General features: G+C 37.4%; 1 protein-coding gene across 6 annotated transcripts in view; it reads right to left on the minus strand.

Annotated features, from left to right (window-relative positions):
* Window positions 1–13,856, minus strand: part of DMD (dystrophin) — a 2,246,075-nt gene that overhangs the window by 1,567,322 nt on the left and 664,897 nt on the right. For all 6 annotated transcript variants that reach the window (XM_055393453.2, XM_055393450.2, XM_055393451.2 and 3 more), the window contains one exon: window positions 13,233–13,352. In XM_055393453.2, coding sequence (XP_055249428.2) covers window positions 13,233–13,352 — 120 coding nt within the window. The remainder of the gene's footprint in view (window positions 1–13,232; window positions 13,353–13,856) is intronic.

Consider the following 13,856-nt stretch of genomic DNA (forward strand, 5'->3'; position numbering starts at 1 on the left):
TCATGGAGAAAGCAAGAGAGTTCCAGAAAAACATCTATTTCTGCTTTATTGACTATGCCAAAGCCTTTGACTGTGTGGATCACAATAAACTGTGGAACATTCTGAAAGAGATGAGAATACCAGACCACCTGACCTGCCTCTTGAGAAACCTGTGTGCAGGTCAGGAAGCAACAGTTAGAACTGGACATGGAACAACAAAGTAGTTCCAAATAGGAAAAGGAGTACGTCAAGGTTGTATATTGTCACCCTGCTTATTTAACTTATATGCAGAATACATCATGAGGAACACTGGGCTGGAAGAAGCACAAGCTGGAATCAAGATTGCCGGGAGAAACATCAATAACCTCAGATATGCAGATGACACCACCCTTATGGCAGAAAGTGAAGAGGAACTCAAAAGCCTCCTGATGAAAGTGAAAGAGGAAAGTGAAAAAGTTGGCTTAAAGCTCAACATTCAGAAAACGAAGATCATGGCATCTGGTCCCATTACTTCATGGGAAATAGATGGGGAAACAGTGTCAGACTTTATTTTTTGGGGCTCCAAAATCACTGCAGATGCTGACTGCAGCCATGAAATTAAAAGATGCTTACTTCTTGGAAGGAAAGTTATGACCAACCTAGATAGCATATTAAAAAGCAGAGACATTACTTTGCCAACAAAGGTCCATCTAGTCAAGGCTATGGTTTTTCCCGTGGTCATGGATGGATGTGAGAGTTGGACTGTGAAGAAACCTGATCACCGAAGAATTGATGCTTTTGAACTGTGGTGTTGGAGAAGACTCTTGAGAGTCCCTTGGACTGCAAGGAGATCCAACCAGTTTATCCTAAAGGAGATCAGACTGATGCTAAAGCTAAAACTCCAATACTTTAGCCACCTCATGCAAAGAGTTGACGCACTGGAAAAGACTCTGATGCTGGGAGGGATTGGGGGCAGGAGGAGAAGGGGACGACAGAGAATGAGATGGCTGGATGGCATCACCCACTCGATGGACATGAGTTTGAGTGAACCCCGCGAGTTGGTAATGGACAGGAAGGCCTGGTGTGCTGTGATTCATGGGGTCAGAAAGAGTCGGACACGTTTGAGCAACTGAACTGAACTGAACGTGATTTTACGTATTAATGGAACAAAGGAGAAAACTAATATGATTGTCTCAGGTTATCCTGAAAAATAAGTTTGATTAAATTAACATCCAGTAATAATAAAACCTTTTAGAACACTAGGAGAAAAAGGTGTGAACAACAAGCATACAGGAAATATCATACTTGACAGTGATTTAATAAAAGCATCACCTCTGAGAGCTAAAATGAGAAACAACAACAATAACCTCATTGTATTAGAGTATGCAGAAAAAAAAAATTCAAGAGAAATTAATAAGATGAATGATCGGAAAGGGAGAAATAAAACTGCCATTAACCCCAAACCACCTGGGTCCATACATCTGAGTGACACTACAGAGAAACAACTCAACTTAAAAAGCAAACTAAGCATCATTTCTAGATATGAGGCCAAGGAACAAAAATCAAAGTGTGCTTCTCAATATCAGCAACAGGAAATAAAAAATGAAAAACTTAAAAGATAACTATTTGCAACAAGACCAGAACTATCAAAAACCTAGCAAGAAATCACATAGAAAGTCTAAGACCCACTATCTTGAGAACCATAAAACTTTATTTAGTGAAAATAAAAGACCTGGATAAATGAAAGAATATTTCATTAATAAATTAAAATATTTTATTTAATAAAGACATTTACCACAAATTAATCTAAATATTCAGTGAAATCCAATTAAAACCAAAACATTTTTGAGGAGGTGGTGATAAGCTGATTCCAAAATTGATATGAAAAGTAAATGAATAAAAATAGTCAACACGATCTTTAAAAAGAAGAAAATAAATACAAATATGAAGGGCTTACCCTGGACAATCTAGATTCAGTGTTCTCCATAGCTTCATTAAACTTTAGACTATAGGCCCCAACATCTCTTCTCAGAGCACTCACTTTAGAAAGAAGTTGTAAATTTTTTTAATCTGCCCCTTTAAGGTGTAAATAGCCTACAACCCAAGAATATCTTTCTCAAGGACCTGTTAGCCATCCCTTTGAAATGTAATTATCAAGAAAGATAGGGCCCATGTCTTCCAGACTCTGTGGGAGGGTAGGAGCCTAACTTTGATAAGGGACAATTAGCAAACACAAAATGGCTTAATCGCATTGACCATCCAACCTTTTAATGTGCTCTAATCTTTTTACACTAGCTCATCCCAGCACTTAAGAATTCTCCCACCTTTGGTTCAGCGGACCGGAGTTCAGTCTCTCTCCCCTATTGCAAACGTCTTTGACCCGTCATTGCAATAATCTTGAATAATTTTTTTCTTGACTGTTTAATCATCTGGTATAATTTTTACTGGTATAATTTATACTACCAGTATCAAAAATATTAGAAAGCTATAGTAATTAAGACAATGTCTCATTGACATAAGTATTGGCAAATGTACACACAGAAGCAGAGTCCATAAAGTGAGCCACACATGTATAGGCATTTGACTAAAGGTGACGCTGTTGAACACTGTTTACAATAAATCATGCTCTTTCAACTGGATCTAAATAGGAAAAAAAATGGACATTCATTCCTTTTTCACACCAGAAATATGAGATGGAATGCAAAATGAAAGGTCAAACAATAAAGTACCTATACAGCCCTCCAGGAAAATATCTTCTAGGTCTTAGAGTAGGAAGTGCTACTTTTAAACTCAGGACAAAAATACACTAACCATAACAGAAAATATTAAAGTAGGGTATAATGATTTTAAAACTTCGGTTTATTAAAATAGTAATTCATTAAGGAATAAAAAAATAAGGTACTTAGCGGGAAAAAAAAAACTTGTAATATAGGAAACAAAGGATTATCATCCAGAATATATATTTTGAAAATAACCACAAGTCACTAAGAGAAATATAAAAACTCAGTAGAAAAACAGGCATTTCAAAAATGATGTCTTTCAAATAAAAAACTGAAATAAACTGAAACTGTGCTCAACTTCATGAGTCATCATTACATGCAAATTAAAACAAGAGATGTCATTATACAACTATCAGAAAGGGTTAAATTAAAAATTTGATAGTATCAAGTAGTGAAGAAGATGTAGAACAATTTGTATCTTTATTGACTATTGAAGAGAAAAAACTGTATAAACCAGCTTTAGAAAACTCTAGTAATACCTATAAAGCTAAATATACATATATTCAATGATCTGGCAATCCCAATCCTGGCTGAATATCCAATGTAAAAGCATACGAATATTCACCAAAAGATATGTATAATTATTTTCATAGCAGAATGCCATGGTCCGACACTTCAAACAACCCACATTTTCTTAACAGTAGATTGTATAATTAAACTGTGGTATATTCATAAAAAGAAAAATTAATGAACTAGTGCTATTAATATAAGCAATATGAATGAATCTCACAAACAATGTTGAGTGGAAAAAGTCATGAATCAACCTATTATGCAATTCCATTTACATTAAGTGAAAAATACAGCAAAATTTATCTGAGGTATTATAAATCAGGATAGAGGTGGAACCAATTTATGACTATGAGAGGGCTTGACAAGCATTTTGAATGTTGGCAACATAATATCTTTTTATCTGGGTGTGGAACTACGGGTATGTGACCCATGAGAAGTCTTCAAACTTGAATTATGATTTGTGTACTTTTCAGAGTACTCCAATAATAAAAAAATTGTGCCATAGTATAAATTTTAGATTTTTTTCAGAGACCAACAGGGCCAGAATTCTTTTTAGAGTACATGAGAATTAACACTTAATATTCATAAAGAATATTATAATTCTAACATATTTGCATATATACCCCTATAATAATCTTCTAAAGGTCATGACATAATTTTCTCCGATGAAACTGAGAGATCAGGACAAAGTCTAAGCAGTCTCAGCTCTGCCACTTGCAAACTACATGAACTTGGATTTAGCCTCATTACATATAGGCTTTCTCATTTGTGAAACAGAGATAGCATTACATACATACTGTATACAATTCTTAGGAAATAATGAGCACACAGAAGTGCTAATAATTATAATTACTGCTTCATGGGCAACAGTCATTGACACTTTACTCAGTGAAAGTATTTCTGCCACATTTGAAGTTATTTTTATTTTAAACATGCTTTTTATTTGGCAAATACAAAATTAGAGACCGGAGAGAGATATCAAAATTATTTTCTTCTGTATTCTTCGTCATAAATAACCTCTATTTCTTAATTCTGTAGGATTTAACATTTCATAGCCTTTTTTCCCCACACTAATTATTCCAAAGGTATGTACCATAAACCCTTTTATTTCCATATCCTAGTTCCATAGCTCAGTTGGTAAAATATCTGCCTGCAATGCAGGAGACTCCGGTTCAGTTTCTGGGTCGGGAAGATCTGCTGGAGAAGGGACAGGTTGCCCACTCCAGTACTCTTGAGCTTCCCTTGTGGCTCAGCTGGTAAAGAATCTGCCTCCAATATGAGAGACCTGGGTTCAATTCCTGGGTTGGGATGATCCCCTGGAGAAAGGAAAGGCTACCCACTCCAGTATTCTGTCCTGGAGAATTCCATGGACTGTATAGTCCATGGGGTTGCAAATAGTCGGACACGACTGAGCAACTTTCAACCAGTTCCAAGTCATGACAGACGAGGGGACATTTTAGCCTTTCTGAAGAGTTACTTTTTAGTAGACTATTTTCCTTCCAAACAACAGAGGCACAATCGTAGTATACAGATGGCACCAAAAAGGGAGTGATCATCACTATGTAAAAATACCACCTTCACAAATGAAAATCTGAACTCAGTCTGCTACATGAGGTAGGACTTTTCCAAGCAGACATGATGAAGGTGAGTATTCTGAGTGCTAGGAGTGGCTTGTACAAAGGTGATATACAGAGGATCAGAAACAGCCTGGAGGAAGGGACTGTAGGTTGAGGGATATGAGGGGTATAATAGGAGGTAAGTGTTGAGAGACAGTTCGGGGGGGGGCAGTTATTCACTGTAGGCCTAATTGATGAGAGTCTCTGGAGAACAGTAAGTTACTTAGGATTTAGCAGAGGAGAAACTCTATTATGTAGGCTCTTGAAATTCTGCACTGACTTTAATGTGAAGATTGGATTGAAGCAATATAAGAATTCAGGCAAGGATTTCCAGGGGTTGCAGGTATGGGCTCTATCTTGGGAAATAGTAACAGGAACCAAGATGAAGCAAAGAATATGAGCGACAGTGCAGCAATGTTTTGACTGATTACATGACAGGGCTCACAAGAGAATGGAAAGAGATGCGTCTGGAATGCCTCCAGCTTTCTGGTACAGGTGTCAAGGTGAATGGTGGTGCAATAACAAAACTGGGGGAGTCAGTAAAAGAAGCAAATTCAGAGGCAAGTAGGACACAATCAGTTAAGTTTCACCTTGCTGTATTTGAGGTCCATTTTGAACTTCACAGGGCATATATCCAGCAGAAAATGGGAGAGAAAAAACTGCATTCAGGAAAGAGGTCTGGGCAGAAGACATACAGGCTTATCAACTTGTGCCTACTTTTGATAGCACAACCTTCTGAAGTAAAACAGAGAAAATATCTTCCTTTTTCAATAAGATAAAACTGCTCACATATACCTTATCTCTACTTAGGTTTTTCTTAAAATTAAATAACTCCTGGTTCTACAAACTTTCTTTACAGGTTGTCATTCTGCCTGAAAAATTCAGTTAAGATATTAAAAGTGTATCTGAACCAGCACAGAACATAATTATTAGTCCTTATAATCTAGACATTATGCTACATCCAAGATCACATTAATTTACTAAGAATCTATGTCATCATGCTTTAATTTAATCTTAAATTTGTATCAAAGGTCAGTTGGTCTCTCTTTCTCCCCTCCTTCCATACACACATGCATCCATACACATGGATAAAATGTAAATGTATATATGAGCATGTACTTGCATTTGTATAACTGTATGTATATACTGCCAAAGCCTTTGACTGTGTGGATCACAATAAACTGTGGACATTCTGAAAGAGATGGGAATACCAGACCACCTGACCTGCCTCTTGAGAAACCTGTATGCAGGTCAGGAAGCAACAGTCAGAACTGTAGATGGAACAACAGACTGGTTCCAAATAGGAAAAGGAGTATGTCAAGGCTGTATACTGTCACCCTGCTTATTTAACTTATACGCAGAGTACATCATGAGGAATGCTGGGCTGGAGGAAGCACAAGCTGGAATCAAGATTGCTGGGAGAAATATCAATAACCTCAGATATGCAGATGACACCACCCTTATGGCAGAAAGTGAAGAGGAACTCAAAGACCTCTTGATGAAAGTGAAAGAGGAGAGTGAAAAGGTTGGCTTGAAGCTCAACATTCAGAAAACGAAGATCATGGCATGTGATCCCATCACTTCATGGGAAATAGATGGAAAAACAGTGGAAGCAGTGTCAGACTTTATTTTTTTGGGCTCCAAAATCACTGCAGATGCTGACTGCAGCCAGGAAATTACAAGATGCTTACTCCTTGGAAGGAAAGTTATGACCAGCCTAGATGGCATATTAAAAAGCAGAGACATTACTTTGCCAACCAAGGTCCGTCTAGTCAAGGCTATGGTTTTTCCCGTGGTCGTGTATGGATGTGAGAGTTGGACTTCGAAGAAAGCTGATCGCCGAAGAATTCATGCTTTTGAACTGTGGTGCTGGAGAAGACTCTTGAGAGTCCCTTGGACTGCAAGGAGATCCAACCAGTCAATTCTAAAGGAGATCAGTCCTGGGTGTTCATTGGAAGGACTGATGCTAAAGCTGAAACTGCAATACTTTGGCCACCTCATGCGACGAGTTGACTCACTGAAAAAGAGTCTGATGCTGGGAGGGATTGGGGGTGGGAGGAGACGGGGACGACGGAGAATGAGATGGATGGATGGCATCACCGATTTGATGGACATGAGTTTGAGTGAACTCCAGGAGTTGGTGATGGACAGGGAGGCCTGGTGTGCTGTGATTTATGGGGTCGCAAAGAGTCAGACATGACTGAGCGACTGAATTAAACTGAACTGATGTATATAGTGATATAATACTTACATTTATGTGTATGTGTGTGTACATGTGTATCTATATACACACATACATACTCTCACATGTATAGATGGGAGTTGAGATCTTTCTTATCAAAAACTTAACTAAGCAATAAACTTTCAAACAGTAAATATGCCTATTCTGATTTAAAACATGAAATACAAGTATACGACACTTGTATGTGACATTCTAACTTCACAGGACATTGCTATAAAACTTCTAAAGTCACTGGGGAGAGGAACTCATCCATTAACCACTCACTCGGGGGTGAAATTTACACCATGTCCCAACTATATCATCAAATGGATTCCCCAAACTTTCTGACTCTGAGGATTGAATAAAGGGGTCCAATCATTTTCAGCCCAATTATCTCACACATGAATCAGATAACCAGAAGGAATATACTAAAACACAGACATTCACCACCAACCCACATAGAAACAGGAAGGCTCACTGTATCCATAGACATCTCATGAGAGACTTTGCAAAGTACTTCAGGGAAATCAAAACATTTTCAATTTATTCCATTCCACTGGGTCAACCAACTTGATATAGCCACCAAAGAATGTGTCTTGATACTACCACATAATATTTGTACAAATTGTTCAATGTCATTTGATGTCAAGTCTTGATTTCAATGAATGTCTTGATTTCAATGAATGTATCCTAGTTCTTAGAGACCTTTCTAAACTTTGAAAATCATTCTTTTATGCAATAAAGTTTTTTAAGTTCACTAGATGAGCAAGAAACTATACATATATGCATAGCCTTATGTTAATAATCTGCTCTAAAACTGTACTTTCCGGGTTGTTCTTCTTCAAAAGAGGCTACTTGAATGTATCCATTGACATACCTTTAATTCTCCAAAATTTTAGACAATAACTTTAACATTGAGGTCATTTAGCAAAATAATCCACACTTTTTATATGCCAGAAACCCTCACAGGTCTGTGGCCTTAGACACATTTAATATGTTTAGCTTGACACTCAAGTGTTAAACCTGTATAGAAGAACATGTCTAAAAATGAGATTTTAATAGTTCTACTTTTTGTCAGGAAAATGTTTTCATTAGAGCATTTTCTGTAAAAGCTACTGGCCTCACCAGGTTTCTGATTCTTTTTTTTCAAGAAACAGCTATCTCCCTAGAACAATAGGCTTCCTTTATGCTCTATTTATAGTCTTTTATCAGTTTTCTTTTTTTTTGTAATTAATTTATTTTTTATTGGAGGCAAATTATTTTACAATATTATATTGGTTGGTTTTGCCATACATTGACATGAATTCGCCCCGGGTTTACATAAGTTCCCCCTCCTGAACCCCCCTCCCACCTCCCTCCTCCCTTTATCCTCCCTCTGGGTCATCCCCGCATGCCAGCCCCGAAATGCAAAAAAAAACAACAACAACAACAAAAAATAGGACCTATGCACCTCCGAAACACCTCCCTTATTTTGTTTTACTTTTTGCTCAAATGCCACCTTCTCAGCAAAGTTTCCCTTGACCACCTCCATGTAAAAATGCTTCATTCTCCAGTCTATTTTCCCTTATAGTTTTTAGAACCTTTTTCATAGTGTAAAGCTTGCTTAGATATTCTGATGCTTGCTGGAACGTAAGCTTCAGAGAGGAACAATTTATGTTTTGTCCATCAGTTCAGTTCAGTTCAGTTCAGTCGCTCAGTCGTGTCCGACTCTCTGCAACCCCATGAATCACAGCACGCCAGGCCTTCCTGTCCCTCACCAACTCTCGGAGTTTTGTCCATACTTAACCTCAAATCTTAGACTTCTGACTGGCGCCTAGTAGGTACTCAATACATATCTGTTGAATGAATGAATAAATACAGTAGTTCTATCTGAAACACCTTCCTGCTCTCTACTGTTGCCTAATCAATTTCTATTAATATTCAGACTTCATTTTCTGCCACTTAGGTAGGCCTTTCTTTACCTCCTGGAGCAAGATAAAGTCATCTAGTAAGGTATATATCTGTCACACTGAACTCATCATGACCAAAATTTTACACTTAATTGCATTTAATTAGTGTAGGTCCAGGAGGGCAGGTACCATGACCGTGCCCCCCACCCACTCCCATAATGGTGGTCCTAGTCGCCATCTTGGCAGAAGGCTGTTGCTCAATACATGTTTGTTGATTGAATGAATTATGGTGGAGTTTAGTATGACACATTTAAGTCTAGCTCTTAGATAAGCCCCTGTCTACCTACCAAGCCTTTGCTAGCTCCACTCTTCTGAACTTTAATACTGCAACCAAACTGGCTCTTTTTCAATTTCTTGAGAGTACCATGGCCTCCCTCATAGCTCAGATGGTAAAGAATCTGACTGCAATGTGGGAAACCCGGTTTCGATCCCTGGAGAAAGAAATGGCAACCCACCCCAGTTCTCTTGCTGGAAAATCCCATGGACAGAGGAGCCTAGTAGGCTACAGTCCATGGGGTCGCAAAGAGCTGGACATGACTGACTGACTAACACTTTCACTTTTTAGAGTGTCATGCTCACTTGATATATTGTTTCTCCTTCCTGGAAACCACATGCACATCCACCAATCCCCTTATACATATATTTCATACAGTTCCATCCAATGTGTCTTTTAGATCATAAACATCACTTTACTAGGGAATCATTTCAAGCTTTCAAGCTTCAGCTTAAGTCAGACTAATCTGTTGTCACAAACTTTTTTCCTTTCTCTCATAGAAATAAGTTATGTCCATTGTTAAATATTTGCTCATTTTTGTAAATCATGTAATTAGTGTTTATTTCCTCTGTTAGATTGCAAGTACCAAGAGAGCAGCCACCAGGCCTACCATGGCAACCAAGAGTGACAAGGAATCAGCATTTGAATTCATAATGGGAGCCTAAGAAATGACTACCTTCGTTTCAAGGTTCCAAGGAAGGCAGCATGCTAGCAAATTACCCATTTCATTTTTGCTCACCATTTTACCTCTGTTACCCAGGATAATCCCTCTGACATAGTAAAGACATTAAAAGTAATCATCAAAAAAAGAAAAAGAAAGAGGTATGGTAATATCTTCCATGACTGAAGATGCCACATAAATTACTTACCTTAGTTTTTAGCCAAGCTATTTCTCAGGAAAATCAGTCAGCTGGCATCACTGCTTACAAGTCTACTGATATCACAGAAACCTCTAAAGCTAAGGACAAGTTTCTGAACTGTGGTGACATTGCTGAGGGACAAGCTGAACCTCTGAGAGACAGAATCAAATTAATTTACAAGAGACTGCACTTTTCAGAGTATTATCCTTCATAAGTCATGCCATCTTTCAGAATCCCTAAGCATATGTTCTGACCTAACTTTGTTTTTCTTCAAACCTTTTAAAAAGAAGACTTCTAAAAGTCTTTTAAAGTTAGAGAAAAATCTAACTTCTAACAGAGTTCACAGAACTAAGTCAATACATGTAAAGATATTCCATGAGGAGTATTTTTAGAATTCTAACTCAAGATGGGAAGCGCATCTCTCTCTCTGTTACTGAATTACATCAAAGACTTCCTTTCCGAGTCTTCCCCCATTTGTATCTCTTTCCTAAAGACAACTGGGTATCCATTTTGAGGCTCTGATACTTCTGCAAATTGGAGAGAAATGGGTTAAGGCATTGTGGTGACATGGGAGGTCTGAGGGGAGAAAGAAGGTGTGGGATGACCAGACCTTACTTCAACAAAAGCTCTTAAAGATTCTCCCTGGTTTCCTGCCAATTCCCCCGCCCACTGTACTGAGTCCATATACCTGTTTCTTTTTCCTAAAATTCTTACTATTACTTCTAACAGAATTCCTCAGGGCCCAGTATGAAGCATGGTAGTTTAGTCTCTGAAGTATACATAGACTTCTTGTCACACACACAGAGGGCATTTGTGGTGTTGTTCAAGCGACTCCTCTAATGTATTTATCTTTTTACTCTTTATTATTTCTTCTCTCCTCCTCCTTGTCTATCAACTTCTCACCCTCTTCTCCTTCCTTATAAAAAGTAAACTGGGTAAGATAAGATTGTATCACTCGTAAGGGACCTCAGAAAGAATTATCAAAATTTCAAAGTGAAATGAGAGCCCAGTGTTTCAGGGCAATTCAAACCAATGGGCATAAAATTCAAACATGGATGGATTCCTCTGAGACTAAGGAAACTGTTGGAATAGGAAGAAAGAGAGGCTAAAGCAGTGGCCTCCTCACCACTGAAGTCCCTTAACTCTGCTCTTTTAGACACCAGTCTTGATTATCTAAAATCAGGTGACAGTGCAGGAAATGAGGTATCACAAGGGGAAACGGAGTTAAGGGGGAAAGAGGAGCCTGGGAGGCTATTTTCAACACTAATTAAGGGGGAGGCAATCACGGACAAATATGAACTGAGTTTGTGTGAATTGGGAACAGCCAATACGTGCACAGCTATCTTAGTAGATGTTTCTGGGTCAAAGAATTAAAGGCAGAAAATATGGTTAAAAAAATGAGAGTAAGTAGGATAATAAATATAGAAAACCTTAGGGCCACCACTCTTAATTTATTACCTAAGATCTAACCCAGTCACCACCATCTGTGAGTGCTCTGGACTATTTTTCAAGGTGGCCTAGTCCCACAGGCATCACCTTGGAATAATTATATTCTAAAGCTAGTTGTACTAGGTCTGGTGATGCCAAACTGCATGTCTTTCAGTTGTTATTTTCACTGGAAATACTCTATGACTTAGAAAAGTTTCTGTTTTTTTTTTTAACCAGTCACCCAACCCATTTAACCTTTGCCTCCAGGCCTTCTTTCAATGTTTCTGAAAATTTCTAAGAAACACTGAATATTAGATTTTTACCTATTTGTAAATGGTCACAACGTTATTGTATCAGAACTATGGAATTTCTTAAGATGGGTGTAGCAGCAGCCTGTCAGTCCTTTAGCAAGTCGTGTGTGTGTGCATGTGTGTGTAAAACAAATCTGATCACACATGCAATGAGACATTATATTATTGAGTGTCATAAACCTTTTTAGATCTGTAATCCTCGCAATTTCATTGAAACATAAGCTATTAACATGAATCATTAGTATATATTAAATGCTCAATTGTAGCAGTTCAACAGCTTTGTCTTTCTCATTTAATGATGGAGAGTGAGATAATATTGTTGGAGATTGCAGACTAAAGCAGTAACCTTATGAAATGACATTTCACTGGGATTAAAAAAAATACAATTCACACAAAAAGAGAAGAAAACAGAGATAAAGCTTTAAGAAATCGTGTTATAGGTTAGGTAAGAGAAACTAGGTTTAGAACAATCGTGGCCTTATAAAGCTATTTAAACACACACTGATTGGATCCTGAGACGTGTCAGACTATTGGCCCCTAACCATCACAAGGAAAGGCAGGCATTTGGTGGGTACAATGAATGCCTCAAATATAATCTGTGGTTGTGTAAATATGTGAATGTACGTTTTACATTCTGAACAATAAACTGCTGTATTTTTCCTTAATGTTGATGTTTGGTACATGCATATACACATTGTTCAAATGAAAAAATACAACTTTATCATTTTCAATTATGAAGAAAATATAAAAATATGAAATATTCACATTATCCTTTATCAATATGTATGAGTTAAGTTTCCAAGGACACAACTACTATGAGTAAGATTGAATGAGAGACTGATAGGCTAAGTGTCTGCTCCAAAGGAACTTCCATGATTTAAAAATTCTGCTACATCCTAATGAGACTTAAAACTGAAGGCTTCCAGGAATAAACATAATGAAGGTGTTAGACTTTTTATTTGATTGAATGTGATTCTTTTTGTGTTCTTTTTTTAACTTTTGTCCTCAGATTGCAGGTTTGAAGAGAACATAAAGAATATTCCACTACCAGTTATCTCATATATGGTATTCAACTATAATTAAAAAACAGATCTGCAGTTATTTATTTCCTCAAAGGCCAAGAAGCTGCTATGAACAGTGAATAGTGAAAAGGAATTATGCACAAATATCCCACAGATGAGACATAATTTGAATCAGTTTAAACAAATACATTGCATGCTTAATATTTGCCATATACAAAATGTTTTAAATATTCTAAATATTTTCTGAATTGCAAGCAATTATTTTGAATGACATATTTACTGTATTAAAGAAAATAATCTGACCTTAAGTTGTTCTTCCAAAGCAGCAGTTGCATGATCACCACTAGATTCATCAACAACCACTACCATGTGCGTGAGAGAATTGACTCTGACTTGTTCCTGTTCTAGGTCTTCTTGAAGCACCTGAAAGATAAAATTTTAAAAGGAAATTAAAAGTCTCCTGCTCTGTATGCCATGAAACATTTTTTTCCCAAATGAGGGTGATTCATTTCTGCCATTTCTGCTTTGAGTAATGCAATTTTTATTAGACTAGAACCATTTCAAGCAAATTTTCTGCTATTGTGCTCAGCAAGATTTGCACATTTTTGTCAACTGAATGTGAAAGTAAAGAGAGAGAAAGCATCTGCTGATAAAGGCATACAAAGATGTGCTGTCCTTCATCCCACTTCCTGTCACCTTTTCAAGGACTCTTCTCCTAAAATACCTGGCTGCCTCGAGCGTCTTCAGTGTCTCCTCTAGAGTTCTCCATTAACAACCAAAACAAAACAAACTCTTGACCCCCAAAACCCTGATCGCTTTGCCTTGTTATGTGTTCCTCTTCACTAAAAAATAGTTTGTGTTTTCTACAGTCACTCTTTCCACTCCCTCACCCTACTATTCTCTTTATTCATTATCCCATTAAAACAT

Source organism: Moschus berezovskii, chromosome X (assembly GCF_049115385.1).
Source record: "Moschus berezovskii isolate FMDL1 chromosome X, NW_MosBer_1.0, whole genome shotgun sequence".
In the NCBI taxonomy this organism is placed as follows: domain Eukaryota; kingdom Metazoa; phylum Chordata; class Mammalia; order Artiodactyla; family Moschidae; genus Moschus; species Moschus berezovskii.